The sequence below is a fragment of the Schistocerca serialis genome, chromosome 7 (genome assembly GCF_023864345.2).
Source record: "Schistocerca serialis cubense isolate TAMUIC-IGC-003099 chromosome 7, iqSchSeri2.2, whole genome shotgun sequence".
Classification (NCBI taxonomy): Eukaryota; Metazoa; Arthropoda; class Insecta; order Orthoptera; family Acrididae; genus Schistocerca; species Schistocerca serialis.
The window spans coordinates 33265251-33290021 of record NC_064644.1 but is presented as its reverse complement, the minus strand read 5'-3'; the positions used below and the strand labels follow the sequence as shown (position 1 = coordinate 33290021).

Genomic DNA, 24771 nt, shown 5'->3' with positions numbered 1-24771 from the left:
ATCAAAGACTAGATTAGTAAAATTCTTGCTAATTTGCGCTCTGTCTTAAGCAGAAGCTACTTTTTCACAAACCTCAATGTTTATGACGTCATATATCTTGAACAATGTGTTGTTCAAAGATACAATTTTGCAAATACATTCAGTGGTTTATGTGGATACTGTGTGCCAACTGTGTTACAAATAAGAGATGGTAGAAAAGATGTATGAGGAGTGACGAAGAAATTTCCGTTTGGGGGCGTTGCTGCAGCATATTCGAAATGTATCGCGAGGCCAATGTTGATATATAAGCCCCGACATGTGGACGAGGGATCCATTACCATTTATTTCCGCCCCATTAACCCTACCCTTACCCTCAAGTACCCTGGCGTCACCCTCAATGGCCCCCTTTCATGGACCCACCCATCTCTGGACAGTGCAAGCCTAGGCATGAACTCATCTCCGTCTCCTCAAACTGCTCTCCGACTGGACATGGGGTCTGGACCCCTCCACAATCCTCCACACTTATAAGTCCCTCATCTGCCCCATCCTTTGTTATGCCCACTCCGCCTGGATATCCGCCCCTCCCACCTACTATAAGTCCCTTCAAATCCTTGAATGCCATGTGCTCTGCCTCACCTATCGCATCTGTCTCCCCTCCCCGATGCGGATCCTTTACGACTTGATCCCTTTACTGCACCTCCTCCTTTTCCTCGAAGGGATACAGATCCTCTGCACCTCCCGCAAGCTCAATCTTCCTCAACCAGTTGTCTCTCCCATCCTCTCCCACCCCATCCTGCTGCTGCACCTATAATCTTGCGTCCCACCTGCTCTCCATCTTCACACTCTCCACATACTTGCCCAAGGTGGGTTCCGCCAACTCCCCATTCCTGAAGATGTCCCCGTTCCATCCATATACCCCTCCTATCAGCTCTAATCCTCCCTTTCCTACCTTCCCCCTGTTCCTCCAGGGCTCCCTCTCTCCTTCCTCATTTTCCTTTCTCCCGAGGCCTCCACACCTGACCCTGTCCTCTCCCTTCTCCTCACCCTTCCTCTCTCCCATTGGCTTCTTCCCCCCACCTTCCCCCCTGCCTATCTTCTGCACCCAGTGGCAGTCCGCCCCCCCCCCCTCGCCATCTTCTCAGTGTGTTCAGTGTGCCTAAGATCATCACCAATGTGCTACAATGTTCTCTTCGTTCAAGTGCGTCAGTGTTCTTCTCCAGTGTGCTCATTCGTTCGTGTGTGAATCTGTTTGTCTATGTTTGTGTGCAATGCTGAATTTACTTGTACAACCAGTTCCTTCTGCGAACGCCTTCATTTCATTTCTTATGTATGTCTTCTGTTTTTAACATTCATATATGTCTGTTTTTCTGTCTCCATGTTTACTGTCTGTTTTTCTGTGGCCGAAAAGCGGCGTAGATAGGCCGCTGCTGGCCTACCTTTTGCAAGGTCTTAAAATGACAATAAAGAAAAAAAGACGAGGCATTAGTGTAGCATCAATGTCCTCCCGACGTGAACTATGGCGACGTTATTACCGAATGGGTTCAAACAGGACCAGCGTGGTGTTATTCTTTCCTTCGCTGCCGAACGACAAACAGCGGTAGGCATCCATAGGAGAATGAAGAATGCGTCCACTTCACCCGAGAATAAGAAATGAACAAAACGTTTTCGTTTGGGTGCGTTGCTGCAGAGTATTATGCAACGTGGTGCGTTCAAATACAATGTGACGTGGTGTTATTTTTTTCTTGGCTGCCAAAGGACAATCACCGGTAGACATCCATTGTAGAAAGAAGAATGCGTATGGGACAGCACGTCTGTTGAAAATCACCATCGTAGAGTGGTGCGGCAATTTCCGTGCTGGTCGCCACTTGAGACGTGACGTCTGTCGATCTGGGAGGTCAGCCTCAAATGGGAGACACTCGAGTGACCCGCTCTATAGTCTTGATCTCTCCGCACGCGATCATCACGCCTTGCAAAACGCCTTGAAGGGTCGACGATTGCTGTCGGACGAGAGCGTGCAGCAGGCAGTTACTCGCTTCAGCACGCAGCACGAGACAGTATTTTACCATTGTCTTCAAACTGGTGCATCGGTGAGCTCATTGCACCAATGCTCATGGTGATTTTGCCTGACTGGTATACCGATTCTGGACTGTATGGTCTTTGAATGGAAACGACATTTTGATCGTCCAGTCATGTCTAACACAGGAGTTTTACTGTATGAATAGCGAAACTGTTGCGACCGATAAACTTCACTCCTTTAACCATTTTGGGTGGGGGGAGGGGTTAATGAAATGGTGTGTAATGTTGGTTGCAGGTCCCTAAATGCTCTCGTTTTCAGATACTGAACGAAAATAGTCTGGGTATTTGCGCTAGGTAAGTCGCACACGCAGCTTCAAGTCTCTCTCTCTCTCTCTCTCTCACACACACACACACACAGTTTCTAACTGTCTGTAATCAGTTAATGTGTAGGTTATGACAGCATCATAATTTTTACATTCAGTGAATAACTACATGAAATACTGAAAATAAAATTGTTGTTGCCTCCAGGAGCCGCTGGATAGGCAACCTGCAACTGCCGCTAGGTGGCCGTGCACGAGATTACTCGATTAGTGATATATTGAGGTGACAAAAGTCATGGGATAGCGATACGCACATTTGGCTGTAGTATCGCGCACACAAGGTATGAAAGGTCAGTGTACTGGCGGATCTGTCATTTGTAGTCACGTGCTTCATGTGAAAAGGTGTCCGATTTAAGTACGGCCGCTCGTTGGCAATTAACAGCCTTTGAACGCGGAATCGTAGTTGGACCTAGAGGCGCATGGGACATTACATTTCGGAAATCGTTAGGTAATTCGGTATTCAGAGGTCCGGAACATCAAGAGTGTTCCGAGAACACCAAATTTCGGGCATTACCTCTCACCACGGACAACGCAGTGGCCGACTGCCTTCACTTAACGACCGACAGAAGCGGCATTTGCGTAGAGTTGTCAGTGCTAACAGACAAGAAGCACCGCGTGAAATAACAGCAGAAATGAACGTGGCACGTACGACTAACGTATCCGTGTGGTGAAATTTGGCGTTAATTGGCTATAATAGCAGGCGAACAACGCGAGTGCCTTTGCTGACAGCACGACACTCATTGCTGCGCCTCTCCTGGAGTCGTGACCATATCGGTTGGATCCTAGACGTCTGGAAAACAGTGCCCTTGTCAGATGAGTCTCGGTTTCAGTTGGTAAAATCTGATGGTAGCGTTCGAGCGTGGTGCAGACTCCACGAAGCCATGGACCCAAGTTGTCAGTAAGGCACTGTGCAATCTGGTGGTGGCTTCATAGTGGTGTGGGCTGTGTTTGCATGGAATGGACTGGGTCCTCTGATAAAACTGAACCAATCACTGACTGGAAATGGCTACGTTCGGCTATTCGGAGACCATTTGCTACCATTCATGGACTTCAGCAATGATGGAATTTTTGTGGATGATAATGCGTCATATCACCGGGCGACAACCATTCGCGAGTCACCATACATGAATCCCAGAAACATTTATGGTGAGTATTCTAGGGGTCAGCTCGTGCATAAATCCTGCACCGACACCGAGCGGGGTGGCGCAGTGGTTAGACACTGGACTCGCATTCGGGAGGACGACGGTTCAATCCCGCGTCCGGCCATCCTGATTTAGGTTTTCCGTGATTTCCCTAAATCACTCCAGTCAAATGCCGGGATGGTTCCTCTGAAAGGACACGGCCGACTTCCTTCCCAATCTTTCCCTAATCCGATGAGACCGATGACCACGCTGTCTGGTCTCCTCCCCCAAAACCAACCCCCCTGCACCGACAATAACGGACGGCTATGCAGACAGCATGGATCAATATTTCTGCAGGGCCTTCAACGACTTGTTGAGTCCACGCCACGTCGAGTTCTTCCACTTGTTGTTGTTGTGGCCTTCAGTCCTGAGACTGGTTTGATACGGCTCTCCATGCTAGTCTAGCCTGTACGAGCCTCTTCACCTCTGAATAGCTGCTGCAACCTACATGCATCTGAATCTGCTTACTGTAGTCATCTCCTGGTCTCCCTCAACGACTTTTACTCCTCACACTTCCCCCTGATACTTAACTGGTGACCGAGCGAGGTGGCGCAGTGGTTAGACACTGGACTCGCATTCGGGAGGACGACGGTTCAATCCCGCGTCTGGCCATCCTGATTTAGGTTTTCCGTGATTTCCCTAAATCACTCCAGGCAAATGCCGGGATGGTTCCTCTGAAAGGGCACGGCCGACTTCCTTCCCCATCCTTCCCTAATTCGATGAGACCGATGACCACGCTGTCTGGTCTCCTTCCCCAAAACAACCAACCAACCAACTTAACTGGTGATTTCTTCTTGTCTCAGAATGTGCCCTACCAACTGATCCCCTCTCATGTCCAAGTTGTGGCACAAATTTCTTGTCTCCCCAGTTCTGTTCAGTACCACCTCATTAGTTACGTATTCGACCCATCTAATCTTCGACATTCTTGTGTAGCGCAACATTTCGAAAGCTTGTATTCTGTTTTTGTCTAAACTGTTTATCGTCCATGTTTCACTTCCATGCATGGCAACACTCCACACAAATACCTTCACAAAAGATTTCCTAACACTTAAATCTATGTTCGATGTTAACAAATTCCTCTTCTTCAGAAATGTTTTCCTTGCCATTGCCAGTCTACATTTTCTACCTCCCTACTTCGGCCATCATCAGTTATTTTGCTCACTCACCTACTATTTCAATAGGCTCGATACCTAATTTAATTACCTTATCATCCGCTTAGTTAATTCTACTACATTCTGTTATCTTTGTTTTGCTTTTGTTGATGTTCATCTTATATTTTCGTTCCAAGACACTGCTAATTCCGTTCAGTTTCTCTTCCAAGTCCTTTTCTGTCTCTCACAGAATTACAATGTCATTGGCAAAGCTGAAAGTTTTTATTTCTTCTCCCTGAAATTTAATTCGTACTCCAAATGCTTCTTTTGTTCCTTTTATTGCTTTTTCAGTGCACAGATTGAATAATATCGGGGATATGCTACGAGGTGCCTTCAAGTTCTAAGGCCTCCGATTTTTTTTCTAATTAACTACTCACCCGAAATCGATGAAACTGGCGTTACTTCTCGACGTGATCGCCCTGCAGACGTACACGCTTTTCACAACGCTGACGCCATGATTCCATGGCAGCGGCGAAGGCTTCTTTAGGAGTCTGTTTTGACCACTGGAAAATCGCTGAGGCAATAGCAGCACTGCTGGTGAATGTGCGGCTATGGAGTGTGTCTTTCATTGTTGGAAAAAGCCAAAAGTCACTAGGAGCCAGGTCAGGTGAGTAGGGAGCATGAGGAATCACTTCAAAGTTGTTATCACGAAGAAACTGTTGCGTAACGTTAGCTCGATGTGCGGGTGCATTGTCTCGGTGAAACACCACACGTGCAGCGCTTCCCGGACGTTTTTGTTGCGGTGCAGGAAGGAATTTGTTCTTCAAAATATTTTCGTAGGATGCACCTGTTACCGTAGTGCCATTTGGAACGCAATGGGTAAGGATTGCGCCCTCGCTGTCCCAGAACATGGACACCATAATTTTTTCAGCACTGGCGGTTACCCGAAATTTTTTTGGTGGCGGTGAATCTGTGTGCTTCCATTGAGCTGACTGGCGCTTTGTTTCTGGATTGAAAAATGGCATCCACGTCTCATCCATTGTCACAACCGACGAAAAGAAAGTCCCATTCATGCTGTCATTGCGCGTCAACATTGCTTGGCAATATCGACACGGGCAGCCATGTGGTCGTCCGTCAGCATTCGTGGCACCAACCTGGATTTTCCGCATTTTCAGGTCGTCATACAGGATTGTGTGCACAGAACCCACAGAAATGCCAACTCTGGAGGCGATCTGTTCAACAGTCATTCGGTGATCCCCCAAAACAATTCTCTCCACTTTCTCGATAATGTCGTCAGACCGGCTTGTGCGAGCCTGAGGTTGTTTCGGTTTGTTGTCACACGATGTTCTGCCTTCATTAAACTGTCGCACCCACGAACGCACTTTCGACACATCCATAACTCCATTACCACATGTCTCCTTCAACTGTCGATGAATTTCAGTTGGTTTCACACCACGCAAATTCAGAAAACGAATGATTGCATGCTGTTCAAGTAAGGAAAGCGTCGCCATATTAAGTATTTAAAACAGTTCTCATTCTCGCCGCTGGCGGTAAAATTCCATCTGCTGTTCGGTGCTGCCATCTCTGGGACGTATTGACAATGAACGCGGCCTCATTTTAAAACAATGCGCATGTTTCTATCTCTTTCCAGTCCGGAGAAAAAAGATCGGAGGCCTTAGAACTTGAATGCACCTCGTACAATCCTGTCTCATTCCATTCTCAATCAGTGCTTCCCTTCCATACCCCTCGTTCTTGTAGCTACCGTCTGGTTTTCATACGTGTCATAAATAGTTTTTCGCTCCCTGTATTTTACCCCAGATGCCTTCAGAATTCCGAACACTGTATTCCAGTGAACATTGTCTAAAGCTTTATCCGTCTACAAGTACTAGAAACGTACTTTCGTCTTTCCATAACCTATCTTCTACAAGAAGTCGTTGCTGTACTGCCCTGGACAAAAGGAGGTCCAACCGATATTAGGAAGTATCCCATGGCTTTTGTCACCTAATTTTAAATGACCTCCAGTGTCTCGTAGCGTCAGACTCTCAGTCTAAAAAGATGGTAGTCTTTGGGTGTCAAGTCGGGAATGTACGGAGGTTGTAAAATTTCGTAATTTTACTCACAGTGAAACAGCAGTTTAAGTGTTACGCTGCGCGCTGTCGTGCAATAGGGTGAACTTCTGTCAGGGCGTTCGTCGCGTAATGCACGACGGAATTTTAAAAGAGTCTTATTGTAGCAGAAGTCAGTTGTCGTCTGTGCACGTTAAAAAAATCAAGTTTCTTGTCAAACAATAAACGCAGTCTCCATTACATGAACTGCTTTTTCTTATTTTATTGACGCTTTTCTCTTTGAATTTAAAGAAGCATGTAACAATATCCGATAATACGCTCTTGTAAGTTAGTACTTCCCTCCACCATCTCATTGTTCAAGCCTCAGAGTCCTAGACGATGCCGTACAAGACGCTCCCAGCAGATTACACTGCCCTTACCATACTTTTTGATGACGAATCCGAATGATGCCATTCCATATTCGGGCATTTTCTTCCAGTTTCATAACGATGGAACCAGTTTTCATCATTTGTCACTATGCATGCCAAAAAATCGTCTCCTTCATTTGTAAATCAATGGAGACAGCTGTGGGTGATAGTTCTTTTCTAAACTTGGGACCTAACGGGCACAAAATCTTCCTTAGCTCAGGGTACGAATAACTTCCTATGTTTTATTGCAACATTTGTTGCGATTTCATTCAAAGTGACGCTGCAGCTGGCTGTTATGACATCGTCAGTTCTTTCCTTGTTGCGAAATGTGGAGACGGTACGAGAGCGATGCTACTAGTGCCCTCTTGAATTCTCGCGTTACCATCTTTGAAGTGCTTAGACGGTTTTATGCTCTAACACTGCTGGCACTCACGCATACTTCTTCTTACACACTAAAATCTGAGAAGAATTTCAGCAACTTCTCTTCATCAAACTGTTCAACGGCAAGACTCTGTCCAAACAAAACATAGATGTCGGTCATTTTGTGGGTACAGCTGGTTGTCACTTGACCCAAATGAGTGATGCAAAAAGTCTAATGACATTGTTGAAACTGTAGTTGTAAATGTTAGTTAACTTTCAGTATGGCTCTCGTATTTCAAAATATTGTTGAAGGGTGCCTTATGCGAAATAACCGCGATGCTGGTCAGTTCTTGACTGTTAATGAGTCACTTGTCAATTGCAAAGTGTAAAAGCTTGTTGGTCGTAGTGCAAGAAATATTTCTGGCAAGCAGAGAGAAAATAACTGTGAGGTGATAAAAACTTAAACAATTTATTCATTTATTCTTTTGCTTACTTTTGGAAACGAAGGCCATTTTCAGGTACAGCAACAATTTGGGAAAAGTACATTGAATGGAATTTCTCGAACTTTACAGAATTAGAAAATATGTTGATTTATCCTGTGTGATCTAAGTCCCACTTGTAAATCAGTTGTTAGGCACTTATTATACTGTTATAAAATTCCTTGTTTCTCCATTCAAAGATTTAAGCACAATACGAGTACGGTTTTTCTTTGTTATAGTCAAGGATACTTGAGAAGGAACGAAAATTCTGGTAAAGACATAGATTCTTCGTTTCAGAATAAAGCACTTCTCCCATTCAAGAAAGTCACAGAACCGAGTTTTTCTTGTAATAAACAATTCCTAATATTCATTTGTGATCCGCACCCATGGAGATTTGTCAATAGCAATCCTTGAGGTGTCTGCACTATGGGACTTAACATCTTAGGTCATCAGTCCCCTAGAACTTAGAACTACTTAAACCGAACTAACCTAAGTACATCACACACATCCATGCCCGAGGCAGGATTCGAACCTGCGACCGTAGCGGTCACGCGGTTCCAAACTGTAGCGCTTAGAACCGCACGGCCACACCGGCCGGCGTTTCGACTCAACCATTCGCTTCTTTTGCTTATGTCAGCATAAGAAACCATTCTCGTTATAGTAACGATACAGAACAGGAATGGTTGATGTTACTCACGAGCCAGTTGATGACGAGAAAGCAGGGATTAACGTATGGCCACCAGCCGATTTTTGTTATTTTGGCTCAGGGAATTCGGTAGACATAGACCCTATTTTGGAACCTTCCCCATTGCATGCAAATGTCACACGGTGGTGTCATGGCCATAGCTCGTGACGTTTGGCAGTTCTCAATGACGTGGATCATTTTGGAGTAATGAGTTTAAACGGTCCTCCTGAAACCGTGAAGGTCTATCTGAACGTTGAGATACACTAATGTCAGAAGGATCATCCTTGAAATGAGAAAAACTTTTTCTTGCCGTGCTCTGTACAATGGCATTACTCCGTACACGGCGCAAATGTTTCTCGCTGTCTCCACTATTGTAATCCTCCTATTGAAATCGTCGGAAATGCGCCCCCCCCCCCCCATTTCTCCTCTTTGCACTCCATTTTCTAACGCCCACAGCTCCATTCACTATCTTCTAATGACAAATTGGCAATATGTGAAATCATATAAGCACAGTGAACTGCAAACGAAAAATGACAGTCGGTAAATAAACTCATAGCAACCAGAATACCAAGACACAAAACAAAAACGCTACGGACTTATGCACGACCCTAACAGGAGTGGCAGTATGTACTGGTGTCACATTGTACTACAAGCGATGCGAGTTTTCACTTGAATCGCTTAGCTGTGCACTGGAATGAGTTCAAGTGGTTCAAATGTCTCTGAGCACTATGGGACTTAACATCTGAGGGCATCAGTGCCCTAGAACTTAGAACTACTTAAACCTAACTAACCTAAGGACATCACATACATCCATGCCCGAGGCAGGATTCGAACCTGCGACCGTAGCGGTCGCGCGGTTCCAGACTGTAGCGCCTAGAACCGCTCGGCCACCCCGGCCGGCACAGGCATCAGTTTATACATTGCTATGGAAGAATAATTAAGGCACATAGGGCATTAGCTTTTCCTCTCTACAATTATTTATTGTATGAGCACCAAAAAATACAGTTTATTGAGTCTGGTGGTTGAAGTTGTATGAACACTCAGACCGAATGGGTTTATAGAATCATCAAGAGTGGTTAGAGGCAGAGTAACGCTACTTACTCTTGGACCAGGGGTTGAACAAGATGTAAATGTCCTGCGGGTGTGAGAAGTAGCCCGCTTGTCCCGTGGTGTCCCCCCGGAGGCGGGTCTTCACTTCCAGCTTCCATTTGCCCACAGGGCAGTCAGCTGCAGCCTCAACCTGTAACAGAAAGGGATACAGGCTGCTTGGCAAGAAACCAACTGTTATACTACGCATACTGTCGGAAAACGTATCGCTATTTATACACTACTGGCCATTAAAATTGCTACACCACGAAGATGACGTGCTACAGACGCGAAATTTAACCAACAGGAAGACGATGCTGTGATATGCAAACGATTAGCTTTTCAAAGGATTCACACAAGGTTGGCGCCGGTGGCGACACCTACAACGTGCTCATAAGAGGAAAGTTTCCAACCGATTTCTCATACACAAACAGCAGTTGACTGGTGTTGCCTGGTAAAACGTTGTTGTGATGCCTCGTGTAAGGACGAGAAATGCATACCATCACGTACCGATTTTGATAAAGGTCGGATTGTAGCCTATCACGATTGCGGTTTATCGTATCGCCACATTGCTGCTCGCATTGGTCGAGATCCGATGACTGTTAGCAGAATATGGAATCGGTGGGTTCAAGAGGGTAATACGGAACGCCGTGCTGGATCCCAACGGCCTCGTATCACTAGCACTCGAGATGACGGGCATCTTATCCGCTTGGGTGTAACGGATCGTGTAGCTACGTCTCGATCCCTGAGTCAACAGATGGGGACGTTTGCAAGACAACAACCATCTGCACGAACAGTTCGACGACGTTTGCGGCAGCATGGACTATCAGCTCGGAGACCATGGCTGCGGTTACCCTTGACGCTGCATCACAGACAGGAGCGCCTGCGACGGTTTACTCAACGACGAACGTGGGTGCACGAATGGCAAAACGTTATTTTTTCGGATGAATCCAGTTTCTGTTTACAGCATCATGATGGTCGCATCCGTGTTTGGCGACATTGCGGTGAACGCACATTGGAAGTGTGTATTCGTCATCGCCGTACTGGCGTATCACCCGGCGTGATTGTAGGGGTGTCATTGGTTACACGTCTCGGTCACCTCTTGTTCGCATTGACGTTACATTTCAGATATGTTACGACCCGTGGCTCTACCCTTCATTCGATCCCTGCCAAACCCTACATTTCAGCAGGATAATGCACTACCGCATGTTGCAGGTCCTGTACGGGCGTTTCTGGATACAGAAAATGTTCCACTGCTGCCCTGGCCTGCACATTCTCCAGATCTAACACCAATTGAAAACGTTTGGTCAATGGTGGCCGAGCAACTGGCTCATCACAATACGCCAGTAACTACCCTTGATGAACTGTGGTATCGTGTTGAAGCTGCATGGGCAGCTGTACCTGTACACGTCGTTCTAGTTCTGTTTGGGTCAATGCCCAGGCGTATCAAGGCCGCTATTATGGCCAGAGGTGGTTGTTCTGGGTACTGATTTCTCAGGATCTATGCACCCAAATTGCGTGAAAATGTAGCCACATGTCAGTTCTAGTATAATATATTTGTCCAATGAATACCCGTTTATCACCTGCTTTTCTTCTTGGTGTAGCCATTTTAATGGCCAGTAGTGTAGTAATTGTATCTGATCCGTGATAGTAAACACAGCAAACACAGGAAATGAGCAGATGGAATATTTAGTCTTTCAGACACTTCCACTTCACTTAGTCTTACCGTGCGTTAATCTTAGTAGCCCAGGTTTCACACGTAGGAGACCTGGGGGTGTCCTAGTCTCATAATTTTTTTTCAGATCGTATGTCCCGCTTGTATAACGTTTGGTTGAAACTGCTTGTGGTGTTCCACAGTTATGTACTATGTGTCAACCCTTCCTGTCATCACTCCCCTCCTAGCGAGTTAAAAAGATTCTTACAAATTACCGTAGCGTCCAAGGAAATTTGCGGATTCGACTGAAATGTATTTAGTTTTTGATTATTGTTGCGTGTGACTCGGCTCACACTGTCACGCGTAAGGGTACTAGTGGTGCCTTGCCGTACAGAACTTCTTCCTAAATGTTAGGTCCTGTCTTTAGAGGGGCAACAATACATCGCAAAGGCATCACAGTGATCTTTTGTTACTGTTTTCCAAATAAAGCTCGGTCTGCATCACGCATCAGCTGGTATCGGTCTCAGTCATCCTGTTCTGAACATTTTAGACCTGAAGGAACCTAATACAACCGGCGAAGTCAGTAAAATATTTAAGGACTAGTTTTATTACACTCACTTCCAGCCCCAGGGGTACTGGCAGTGTCCTAGAGCCGTATCTGTTTTCTGATGGTAATTCCTTTGGTTGCTGGCTCTCCACAGTGGTTCCTTCCAGATCACCGAAGTTAAGGGCAATCGGACTTGGCTAGCACTTGGATGGGTGACTGTGCGGGTCAGCCTAGCGCTGTTGGCCAGCTGGGTGCACTCGGCCCTAGTGACGCCAACTGAGGAGCTGCTTGACTGAGAAGTAGCCGCTCCACGCAAGAAAACTGACAACGTCCGGTAGAGTGGTGTGCTGCCCGCATGAAACTCCACATCCGCATTTGGTGACGTCTATTGGCTGAGGATGACACGACGGTCGGTCTGTACCGTTTCAAGGCCTGTTCGGTCGGAGTTTGTTCATACGTGTGCTATCGAGGAAGTAAGGAATGTTCGCACATACAGATCACGCACCAGTCTTGTGGCAGCCGCTCATAGGTTTGCAGTATTCAGTGTGACGCGGACGGTTGCCACATGCGGGTGTAATTCGGACCTTGTCAGGTGGTAAGCACAGAGATAGCTGCGACTGTATCTGTGCCGACTGCGAATCCCGCCCGCTGTGTGTGTTACGAGGCGTTGTCTCTTTTCTGCGGACGGAAAACGTTAGACACTGTGACATTCACCATAGAGTAAATATCTCTGGAGTGAGCATTGCGTTCTGCGCATGTTGTCAACATTAAACCAGGATTGTCACGTGATCTCGGGACTTCGCTGTGCCTGTGTGCTTTCTGCAGCGTTTGAAGTTTATAATACCAAGAGTTTTTGCTGTGTTTCACCGTTTGTTGATAGTATAATAGCGATGCTGAATTACGTTGTTGCTACGGATGGAAAGAAAAATATGTGAAAGGAGTGATAGTAACTTTTCATGGGTACATTCCATATAGCTCTAATTATAGTTTTCATTTTAGTAAGAGACACTGTATACGTTAAAAATTTCGAGACGCATTATAATTAAGACTTGATTCTGTAGACCTATTTTTCTACGATTTTATGACTATATAATAGATATTCCGGCTCGTACAAAAGCTTACAAACAATCGCTTCCTCTCGTAAATTTGCTAGTGGAACAGGAAAGGGAAAGGTTAGTTGTTTCAGTAAATACTATCCTCCATGCATTTATCAGTGACTTGTCAATTATGTATATAGATTACTCCGTCTACTATTTATTTAATGAACTGGGAGCAAGTACTTAAAATGCGTTAAATAAATACCTCAAAGTGCCACCAGTAAGAAAAATTGTGCTTTAGGTCGCAAAAACGAGAAAATAAATACGCAGAAATACAAGAAAAAAGGACGAATTAGCACGGATATAATCGCTAATGTGTGGTAAATTCGGTGTTTTTCGGACACTTTCGAAAGTACTAACGTACTACCAAGTCGTTTTGCAGGACTATCACTGCAAAAATGTACTTCAGGCTCTGTAATACTATGAAGTGCCGTATCATACCAAAAACTACCAGAAATCGAGTGCATCTGAACTATGACACCTATCGCAAAGAAACTGAATGTAATATCACTTGCCCTTAAAAGTTACGTAGCTGGTTTATACCCGGTATCAAATGGATACTGTTAAAATGTCTTCGCAACATATATAAATAATCCACGACACGTACGAAAAGAATCCGTCTGTACTAGGGATGTAGTTACATTCTAAATATACAGGGCGCTATACGAACAAACACACGACGTCCCGAGATCACGTGACCAGGCCGGCAATGTATGTTGACAACACAAAATCTGTTCTGCGCATGTGAGTGCTCACTCCAGAGATATTTACTCTATGACATTCACCGCAGACCTGTTACCATTTTTGGCGAAGGTGCAATGAATGCGGCCAGTGTCCGAAAGTGGTGCATGGGTTTTAAGAAGGAGAGAACAGGTGTTCGTGAGGAAGAGAGATGAAGGTGGTCCTCCGTCGTCAGAGACGCGCTGAGACAAAAGGGGGATGGCATCATTCGAAAGAATCGACGATCCGTGATTATCGACATGCAGGAACAACGTCAGGAAGTGTCTCCTCCAATCGTGCACGAAATTATAATTCAGCGTCTTGGGTGCCACAAAATCTCTGCACGGTGGGTGCCACGCATGCTCACCGATGACCAGAAATCTGCGGTAACGGCTGCTGTGTCAGCGTTGTTGGAGTGTTACGAAAGGGACGGCAAAGCTTTCATTGACCAGGCTGCTACGAGAGGTGAAACATGGGCTTCTCATAGCAGGCCCACAATGAATCGACAGTTCGTGAAGTGGCGTTATCCTTAGTAGACACAGAACTCAAACAAGGTGAAAGCAACCGCATCAACTCAAAATGTGATGGCTTCCATATTCTGGGACAGTGAAGGGGTCGTCGGCTTCACGCCCTGCAACACAAAATGCGTACTGTGCTACCCTTGAACGTCTTCATCGAGCTATCCAGAAGTACCGAAGAGGCGACATCTCGCGCGGGCGACGTCCCGCGTGGAACTCTTCTGCAGCGTGACAATGCACGTTGGCGTACTGCCCGGCGGACGCAAGCCTTGCTGACTGAGAAATTTCGGAGGGACATATCGTAGCACTTTCCTGCTATTTTCTCTTTCCGAAACTGAAGGAGCACCTTAGTGGTAATCGCTTCGCAAAAGGTGAAAATTTGAAGGCTCTCAACATGAATTGGTTAAACAACCAGACGGCCACATGGTATGAAGATGGTATACACAAATTGGTTCCAAGGTACGACAGGTGCCTCAAATGTCAAAGGCAACTGAGTGGAAAAGCAGATGAAGTATGTGCCAAAACGAGTCCGTTGAGTTTCTCGATTATTATTGGAGGATACCTTAGTATAGCGAAATGTTCTTTAGTCATCGTAGGTGTAGCTCCAAGATTTTCAGGGTTAGGACTCACATGGGTCCACTTCCGATGACCACTCGCTTAATTACTGTCACCAGTGATACTACAGAGAAAGAAAACTATGGGTCCTATACCAATATTTATAGTTTTCGTTTATATCTAAATGTAACCCCTTCAAATTCGCAACTCACCTCTAAGAGAGGTAAGGTGGGGAGGGACAGGGGATCTTTCTGTTGGCACTATACTTTTCGCAGTAGTACTGAAATTGTTCTGGGTATTCCGCACCTACGTTCATATGTCATCATATTCTCACGCCTAACCAACAGGGGCGTCTTTTACATAGAACAATAGTCGTCTAGCATTGAGCCATGTTTGTGACGAGTTTGGATGTAATTGCTCTAGTATGGTTTCAAAAGTACCTACACGCCTACTAGGGGTCATTAATATGGGGTGTGTCCAACCTTTTCCTTAATGACAACTACTGCTGAGGAAACTTGTATGTGAAGGAATCGCAGCCCATTCTTATTCCAGAGTCGAAACCAGAGAAGGTAGTGACGTTGGACGTTGGGGTCTGCCAACGAAGTCGATGTTCTAATTCATCCTGAAGGATTCTCCACATTGAGCTCCGGTCAGTGACACGTGGTGAATAAGGAATTAGAGAATACAAGCTTTTTCAGTGTGGTGCTACACAACAATGAAGATTACATGAGTAGATACAGTAGCTAATGAAACGATACCGAATCGAACTGGAGAAAAAAATAAATTTATGGGACAGGTTGACTAAAAGAAGGGACTGGTTAATAGAAGACATCTCGAATCATCAATGAATCGTCAGTTTGGTAATATAGGCAAGTGTGAGGGGTACAAATTGTAAAGGCAGCCAGTTGTCGGCTTGAGTGAACAGGTTACAATGGATATAGGTTGCAAGAGTTGTGCAGAGGTAAAGGGGATGATTCGCGTAGAGAGCTCTATAAAACTCGTCTTCCAACTGAACCTCGGAAGAACAACATAACTGAATTGTTAATAGAATTAATTCCCCGTTACATGTAATGATTGATACAGAATCACTTCTGTTAACAGCTGGAGCTAATGAAGCCTGCAGATGAGGACGAAGTAGAACACCTTGTCGACGACTCTACAATTTCTTAGCTACGCCAGTAACGCAAAGTGAAGTGGTAATGTGAAGACAATGCTTACAACGTGGTCCACATGTTTTCTGATGCATACTCTCATTTTGAACAGATCTGCTTAAGCTGTGCAGTAACGAGACGCTGGGTGACAATATGAGCAGTTCTCTTAGGCTGTTCGCAGATGATGCTGTAATTTACCGTCTAGTAAGGTCATCCGAAGACCAGTATCAGTTGCAAAGCGATTTAGAAAAGATTGCTGTATGGTGTGGCAGGTGGCAGTTGACGCTAAATAACGAAAAGTGTGAGGTGATCGACATGAGTTGCAAAAGAAATCCGTTGGAATTCGATTACTCGATAAATAGTACAATTCTCAAGGCTGTCAATTCAACTAAGTACCTGGGTGTTAAAATTACGAAAAAATTCAGCTGGAAAGACCACATAGTTAATATTGTGGGGAAGGCGAGTCAAAGGTTGCGTTTCATTGGCAGGACACTTAGAAGATGCAACAAGTCCACTAAAGAGACAGCTTAAACTACACTTGTTCGTCCTCTGTTAGAATATTGCTGCGCGGTGTGGGATCCGTACCAGGTGGAAATGACGGAGGACACCGAAAGGGTGCAAAAAAGGGCAGCTCGTTTTGTATTATAACGTAATAGGGGAGAGAGTGTGGCAGATATGATAGGCGAGTTGGGATGGAAGTTATTAAAGCAAAGACGTTTTTCGTCGCGGGGAGATCTATTTACGAAATTTCAGTCACCAACTTTCTCTTCCGAATGCGAAAATATTTTGTTGAGCCCAGCCTACATAGGTAGGAAAGATCATCAAAATAAAATAAGAGAAATCAGAGCTCGAACAGAAAGGTTTAGGTGTTCGTTTTTCCCGCGCACTGTTCGGGAGTGGAATGGTAGGGAGATAGTATGATTATGGTTCGATGAACCCTCTGCCAAGCACTTAAATGAGAATTGCAGAGTAATCATGTAGATGTAGATGTAGATTAGTGGACACTAGTTGGGGTGTGTCCACGCTTCACCTTTAAGACGGCTTTCAATGTTGTTACTCGAAGTCTCTGCAGGTACGACAGCACATTCTTCCTAAAGAACTGAAACCAGAGTAGCTAGTGGTTTTGAACTCTGGGATCTCAATCATCCCATACGTGTCGCATTGGGTTCAGGTGGGGACTCTGGGTAGGCCAGCGCATTTCAAGAATGATCTCGTCCACAAACCATTGCCTTACAGATGCTGCCTAATGAGAGGGTGCGTTGTCAAGTTTATACATTAAACTATCGCCTCCGAACTGCCCTTGCTGACCCTTTTGATCGGACAGTGCTTACAGACACAGGACGTGCGCCAGCTGCTGACTGGTGCTGGGGACCACCCACCTGCAGCTTGAGCAGCGGCTCCGCCGAGGCGTCGTGACCGGCGTGCAGCGCGACGTCCCACTCCAGGGCCGCCAGCTTGGAGCCGGGGCCGCTGAGGCAGCGCGCGCCCTTGGGGCCGACGGCGAGCACGGCGCGCGTGCCCTTCCCCACCGAGGGCTTCTCTCCTGTGGGCACAGCGCACACACACAGCGTCACGCTCTGCATATCTACCTCTGGCAGCTCCCATGTCTCCTGCAGAGTCGAGTGCTACTGGATGCTGTACTTATCACGCAGTGTGGATGTGACTTGGGAGCTGGAATTAAATATACAGTCCTGGAAATTGAAATAAGAACACCGTGAATTCATTGTCCCAGGAAGGGGAAACTTTATTGACACATTCCTGGGGTCAGATACATCACATGATCACACTGACAGAACCACAGGCACATAGACACAGGCAACAGAGCATGCACAATGTCGGCACTAGTACAGTGTATATCCACCTTTCGCAGCAATGTAGGCTGCTATTCTCCCATGGAGACGATCGTAGAGATGCTGCATGTAGTCCTGTGGAACGGCTTGCCATGCCATTTCCACCTGGCGCCTCAGTTGGACCAGCGTTCGTGCTGGACGTGCAGACCGCGTGAGACGACGCTTCATCCAGTCCCAAACATGCTCAATGGGGGACACATCCGGAGATCTTGCTGGCCAGGGTAGTTGACTTACACCTTCTAGAGCACGCTGGGTGGCACGGCATACATGCGGACGTGCATTGTCCTGTTGGAACAGCAAGTTCCCTTGCCGGCCTAGGAATGGTAGAACGATGGGTTCGATGGCGGTTTGGATGTACCGTGCACTATTCAGTGTCCCCTCGACGATCACCAGTGGTGTACGGCCAGTGTAGGAGATCGCTCCCCACACCATGATGCCGGGTGTTGGCCCTGTGTGCCTCGGTCGTATGCAGTCCTGATTGTGGCGCTCACCTGCACGGTGCCAAACACGCATACGACCATCATTGGCACCAAGGCAGAAGCGACTCTCATCGCTGAAGACGACACGTCTCCATTCGTCCCTCCATTCACGCCTGTCGCGACACCACTGGAGGCGGGCTGCACGATGTTGGGGCGTGAGCGGAAGACGGCCTAACGGTGTGCGGGACCGTAGCCCAGCTTCATGGAGACGGTTGCGAATGGTCCTCGCCGATACCCCAGGAGCAACAGTGTCCCTAATTTGCTGGGAAGTGGCGGTGCGGTCCCCTACGGCACTGCGTAGGATCCTACGGTCTTGGCGCGCATCCGTGCGTCGCTGCGGTCCGGTCCCAGGTCGACGGGCACGTGCACCTTCCGCCGACCACTGGCGACAACATCGATGTACTGTGGAGACCTCACGCCCCACGTGTTGAGCAATTCGGCGGTACGTCCACCCGGCCTCCCGCATGCCCACTATACGCCCTCGCTCAAAGTCCGTCAACTGCACATACGGTTCACGTCCACGCTGTCGCGGCATGCTACCAGTGTTAAAGACTGCGATGGAGCTCCGTATGCCACGGCAAACTGGCTGACACTGACGGCGGCGGTGCACAAATGCTGCGCAGCTAGCGCCATTCGACGGCCAACACCGCGGTTCCTGGTGTGTCCGCTGTGCCGTGCGTGTGATCATTGCTTGTACAGCCCTCTCGCAGTGTCCTGAGCAAGTATGGTGGGTCTGACACACCGGTGTCAATGTGTTCTTTTTTCCATTTCCAGGAGTGTACATAGGACAGTTATATCAACAGATGCTGGTTTACCAGGTCGATATGCGTTGAAACCAATAGATGATATCAAAAAGTCAGTATAAATTTGAAAACATAATAAACCACGGAATAATGTAGATAGAGAGGTAAAAATTGACACACATGCTTGGAATGACACGGGGTTTTATTAGAAACAAAAAAAAATCGAAGTTCACAAAATGTCCGACAGATGGCGCTGGACACTAAAACGTCAGTGACTGCGCATAACAATCGTGTATAAAAGGAGCTGTAATGAGAGAGAGAATCAGATGCACCAGCAGTCGCAGCATGTTGACGTTACCTGAAAAGGCGCTTTTAGTGAAGCTGTATTATCAGAATGGGGAAAGTGCTAGCTCAGCGTTACGATCCTATCGCCATAGGAAGGGGATTCGAACGGCTAAAGGTCCGTTGACAAATGCAGCTGTGGCGAGAATGATTTCGAAGTCCGAAGCCACGGGTTGTTTAGACGATAGACCCAGTAGTGGCCGACCGAGAACAAGGCGTAATGCTGCTGAGACAGTTCAGGAAGAAATGGAGACTTGTAGCGGGTTCGTCTATGCACGGGGAAGTCAGCGCTCGTGCAGTCGCACGTCGCACCGGCATTCCATACACTACTGTTCGGTTGGCACTTAGGCGTACCCTCCGATGCTATCCGTACAAAATCCATCGGCATCATGAACTGTTGCCTGGCGATTTAGTGAAGTGGAGGGCATTCGCGGTGTGGGTGTTTCAAAAGATGGCGGAAGATGACGATTGGTTGAGTAACGTGTTGTGGACCGACGAAGCTTATTTCACGCTCCGAGGGTCTGTCAACGCCCACAACTGCAGAATTTGGGCTACCGAAAATCCTAGAACTGTCGTGGAAACTCCATTGCACGACGAGAGAGTCACGGTATGGGTTGGATTTACCACATATACCGTTATCGGGCCTTTTTTCTTCGAGGAAATGCTTGATTCTCGTTTTATGACTGCTACTGTGACGGGTGAGAGGTACGCCGATACGTTACAGAATCGCATCATCCCCAGCCTGGCTGATAAACACCTGCTGGAACGTACAATGTTTATGCGGCATGGCGCTCCGCCCCATATTGCTAGACGCGTGAAAGATCAATACGCGCGTCGTTTGGTGATGATCGTGTGCTCAGCCGCCACTTTCGTCATGCTTGGCCTCCCAGGTCCCCAGACCTCAATCCATGCGATTATTGTCTTTGGGGTTACCTGAAGTCGCAAGTGTATCGTGATCGACCGACATCTTTAGGGATGCTGAAAGACAACATCCGACGCCATTGGCTCACCATAACTCCAGACATGCTTTACAGTGCTGTTCAAAACATTATTCCTCGACTACAGCTATTGTTGAGGAATGATGGTGGACATATTGAGAATTTCCTGTAAAGAACATCATCTTCGCTTTGTCTTACTTTGTTATGCTAATTATTGCTATTCTGATCAGATGAAGCGCCATCTATCAGACATTTTTTGAACTTTTGTATTTTTTTGGTTCTAATAACACCCCATGTCATTCCAAGCATGTGTGTCAATTTTTAACTCTCTATCTATATTACTCCGTGATTTATTCAGTTTTCACATTTGTACCGACTTTTTGATCACCCAGTATACACTCCTGGAAATGGAAAAAAGAACACATTGACACCGGTGTGTCAGACCCACCATACTTGCTCCGGACACTGCGAGAGGGCTGTACAAGCAATGATCACACGCACGGCACAGCGGACACACCAGGAACCGCGGTGTTGGCCGTCGAATGGCGCTAGCTGCGCAGCATTTGTGCACCGCCGCCGTCAGTGTCAGCCAGTTTGCCGTGGCATACGGAGCTCCATCGCAGTCTTTAACACTGGTAGCATGCCACGACAGCGTGGACGTGAACCGTATGTGCAGTTGACGGACTTTGAGCGAGGGCGTATAGTGGGCATGCGGGAGGCCGGGTGGACGTACCACCGAATTGCTCAACACGTGGGGCGTGAGGTCTCCACAGTACATCGATGTTGTCGCCAGTGGTCGGCGGAAGGTGCACGTGCCCGTCGACCTGGGACCGGACCGCAGCGACGCACGGATGCACGCCAAGACCGTAGGATCCTACGCAGTGCCGTAGGGGACCGCACCGCCAGTTCCCAGCAAATTAGGGACACTGTTGCTCCTGGGGTATCGGCGAGGACCATTCGCAACCGTCTCCATGAAGCTGGGCTACGGTCCCGCACACCGTTAGGCCGTCTTCCGCTCACGCCCCAACATTGTGCAGCCCGCCTCCAGTGGTGTCGCGACAGGCGTGAATGGAGGGACGAATGGAGACGTGTCGTCTTCAGCGATGAGAGTCGCTTCTGCCTTGGTGCCAATGATGGTCGTATGCGTGTTTGGCGCCGTGCAGGTGAGCGCCACAATCAGGACTGCATACGACCGAGGCACACAGGGTCAACTCCCGGCATCACGGTGTGGGGAGCGATCTCCTACACTGGCCGTACACCACTGGTGATCGTCGAGGGGACACTGAATAGTGCACGGTACATCCAAACCGTCATCGAACCCATCGTTCTACCATACCTAGACCGGCAAGGGAACTTCCTGTTCCAACAGGACAATGCACGTCCGCATGTATCCCGTGCCACCCAACGTGCTCTAGAAGGTGTAAGTCAACTACCCTGGCCAGCAAGATCTCCGGATGTGTCCCCCATTGAGCATGTTTGGGACTGGATGAAGCGTCGTCTCACGCGGTCTGCACGTCCAGCACGAACGCTGGTCCAACTGAGGCGCCAGGTGGAAATGGCATGGCAAGCCGTTCCACAGGACTACATCCAGCATCTCTACGATCGTCTCCATGGGAGAATAGCAGCCTGCATTGCTGCGAAAGGTGGATATACACTGTACTAGTGCCGACATTGTGCATGCTCTGTTGCCTGTGTCTATGTGCCTGTGGGTCTGTCAGTGTGATCATGTGATGTATCTGACCCCAGGAATGTGTCAATAAAGTTTCCCCTTCCTGGGACAATGAATTCACGGTGTTCTTATTTCAATTTCCAGGAGTGTATATACAGGGTGAGTCACCTAACGTTACCGCTGGATATATTTCGTAAACCACATCAAATACTGACAAATCGATTCCACAGACCGAACGTGAGGAGAGGGGCTAGTGTAATTGGTTAATACAGACCATAAAAAAATGCACGGAAGTATGTTTTTTAACACAAACCTATGTTTTTTTAAATGGAACCCCGTTAGTTTTGTTAGCACATCTGAACATATAAACAAATACGTAATCAGTGCCGTTTGTTGTATTGTAAAATGTTAATTACATCCGGAGATATTGTAACCTAAAGTTGACGCTTGAGTACCACTCCTCCGCTGTTCGATCGTGTATATCGGAGAGCACCGAACTGCGTAGGGATCCAAAGGGAACGGTGATGGATCTTAGGTACAGAAGAGACTGGAACAGCACATTACGTCCACATGCTAACACCTTTTTATTGATCTTTTTTCACTGACGCACATGTACATTACCATGAGGGGTGAGGTACACGTTCGACGGGCGTTTCATAGGACGTGGAGGACGCATAAATTGGCCAGCCCGTTCTCCTGATCTTACACCTCTGAACTGCTTTCTATGGGGTACGTTAAAGGAGAATGTGTACCGTGATGTGCCTACAACCCCAGAGGATATGAAACAACGTATTGTGGCAGCCTGCGGCGACATTACACCAGATGTTCTGCGGCGTGTACGACATTCATTACGCCAGAGATTGCAATTGTGTGCAGCAAATGATGGCCACGACATTGAAAATCTATTGGCCTGACATGTCGGGACACACTCTATTCCACTCCGTAATTGAAAACGGAAACCACGTGTGTACGTGTACCTAACCCCTCATGGTAATGTACATGTGCGTCAGTGAAAAAGACCAATAAAAAGGTGTTAGCATGTGGACGTAATGTACTGTTCCAGTCTCTTCTGTACCTAAGGTCCATCACCGTTCCCTTTGGATCCCTACGTAATTCGGTGCTCTCCGATATACACGATCGAACAGCGGAGGAGTGGTACTCAAGCGTCAACTTTAGGTTACAATATCTCCGGATGTAATTAACATTTTACAATGCAACAAACGGCACGGATTACGTATTTGTTTATATGTTCAGATGTGCTAACAAAACTAACGGGGTTCCATTTAGAAAAACATAGGTTTCTGTTAAAAAACATACTTCCGTGCATTTTTTGTATGGTTTGTATGAACCAATTACACCAGCCCCTCTCCTCACGTTCGGTCTGTGGAATCGATTCGTCAGTATTTGATGTGGTTTACGAAATATATCCAGCGGTAATGTTAGGCGACTCACCCTGTATATAGGTCCAAAAAAATGTATCCACTGTTTAAAAGTCCATAACTGGCAAACTAATTGATGGAGTTGTCTCATCTTTAGTAATGTAATAGTTTGTAGTTCCAGCAATCGCCACACAAGCTTTGTTTTGTCAGATGACAGTCGCCAGATAGTCAATATTTTGTTCTTAGTTGCACCTAGTTACTGGAGTAAACACGGCTGGCGCAAGGCTTACATGAAAGGAAGTCTGTTTTGAAGTGGTTGGTATTTCAAGTACGAAAACATCAATGAGGTTCAACGGCAATGTTAATATGAGTATCAGAGCCACCGACACGTTTAACGATTCGTCGCATTCGAGACAAATTTGAAGCCGAAGGCTGTGTTAAACACGTACACAAACAACGATCTGGATGCCCTGTAACAGTAAGAAGTCCAGCTAACTCTCGTCGTGTGTTACAACAATTCGCTCGCACAGCACAGAAGTCTGTGAGACAGTGTGCCCGTGAAACTGGAGTGAGTCGCTCAAGTGTTCGGCGAATTTTGAAGACAGCAAAGTGGAAGTGCTACATTCCACGATTGCTACACGCAATGAACGAGGACGACCCAGATCGTAGATTGGAGTACTGCGAGTGGTTTACTAACATGGTGCACAACGATGAAGAGTTTGCAGAGACGATTGTGTGGTCTGATGAGGTGCAGTTCAAACTCAATGGTACAGTAAATCGCCACAATTGCATCTACTGGGCCGCCGAAAATCCGAACATCCATGTAGACAAAGCCGTGAATTTGCCAGGAGCAGATGTATGGTGTTGGTTGTCTTACTGGGGCTTGATTGGGCCATTCTTCTTTGACGCCACAGTTACCGGAGAAGTGTACCTTCAGCAGCTTCAGACATCCAATTTACCTGCCATTCGAGACTTGTATGGAGACGGAAGAGTTTACTTTCAACAAACTCGACGAAAATCTACCAGGAAGATGGATACGCCGTAGAAGTGCTGTGGAGTATCCACTGCGTTCCCCAGACCTAACTCCTCTGGACTTTTACCTGTGGGGAAGACTAAAGGACGTCGTTTATTGACGTACATTGAATGAACTTCGAGAATCCATCGTACATTCATATGCATATATCCAACTGAACACATTGCAGTCAGTAGTTCGTGCTGCAGTTCCGCGGCATCGTTTGTGTGTGGATGTTAATTGTGACCATTTCGAACACCTGCAGTGATATCTTTAAGTTGGACTTTAAGCTACACTTTTACAAAAAATGAGACAACTCCGTCAATTAGTTTGCAAGTTATGGAGTTTTAAACAGTGGATACATTTTGTTCGACCCCTGTAAATTTC

At 46.8% G+C, this 24771-nt stretch overlaps 1 protein-coding gene across 1 annotated transcript in view; it reads right to left on the bottom strand.

Annotated features, from left to right (window-relative positions):
- Positions 1-24771, bottom strand: part of LOC126412369 (hemocyte protein-glutamine gamma-glutamyltransferase-like) — a 389080-nt gene that overhangs the window by 281255 nt on the left and 83054 nt on the right. The window contains exons 3-4 of the mRNA XM_050081937.1: positions 17352-17515; positions 9746-9884 (exon numbers count right to left, since the gene is read on the bottom strand). Of these exons, the coding sequence (XP_049937894.1) occupies positions 9746-9884; positions 17352-17515 (303 nt within the window). The remainder of the gene's footprint in view (positions 1-9745; positions 9885-17351; positions 17516-24771) is intronic.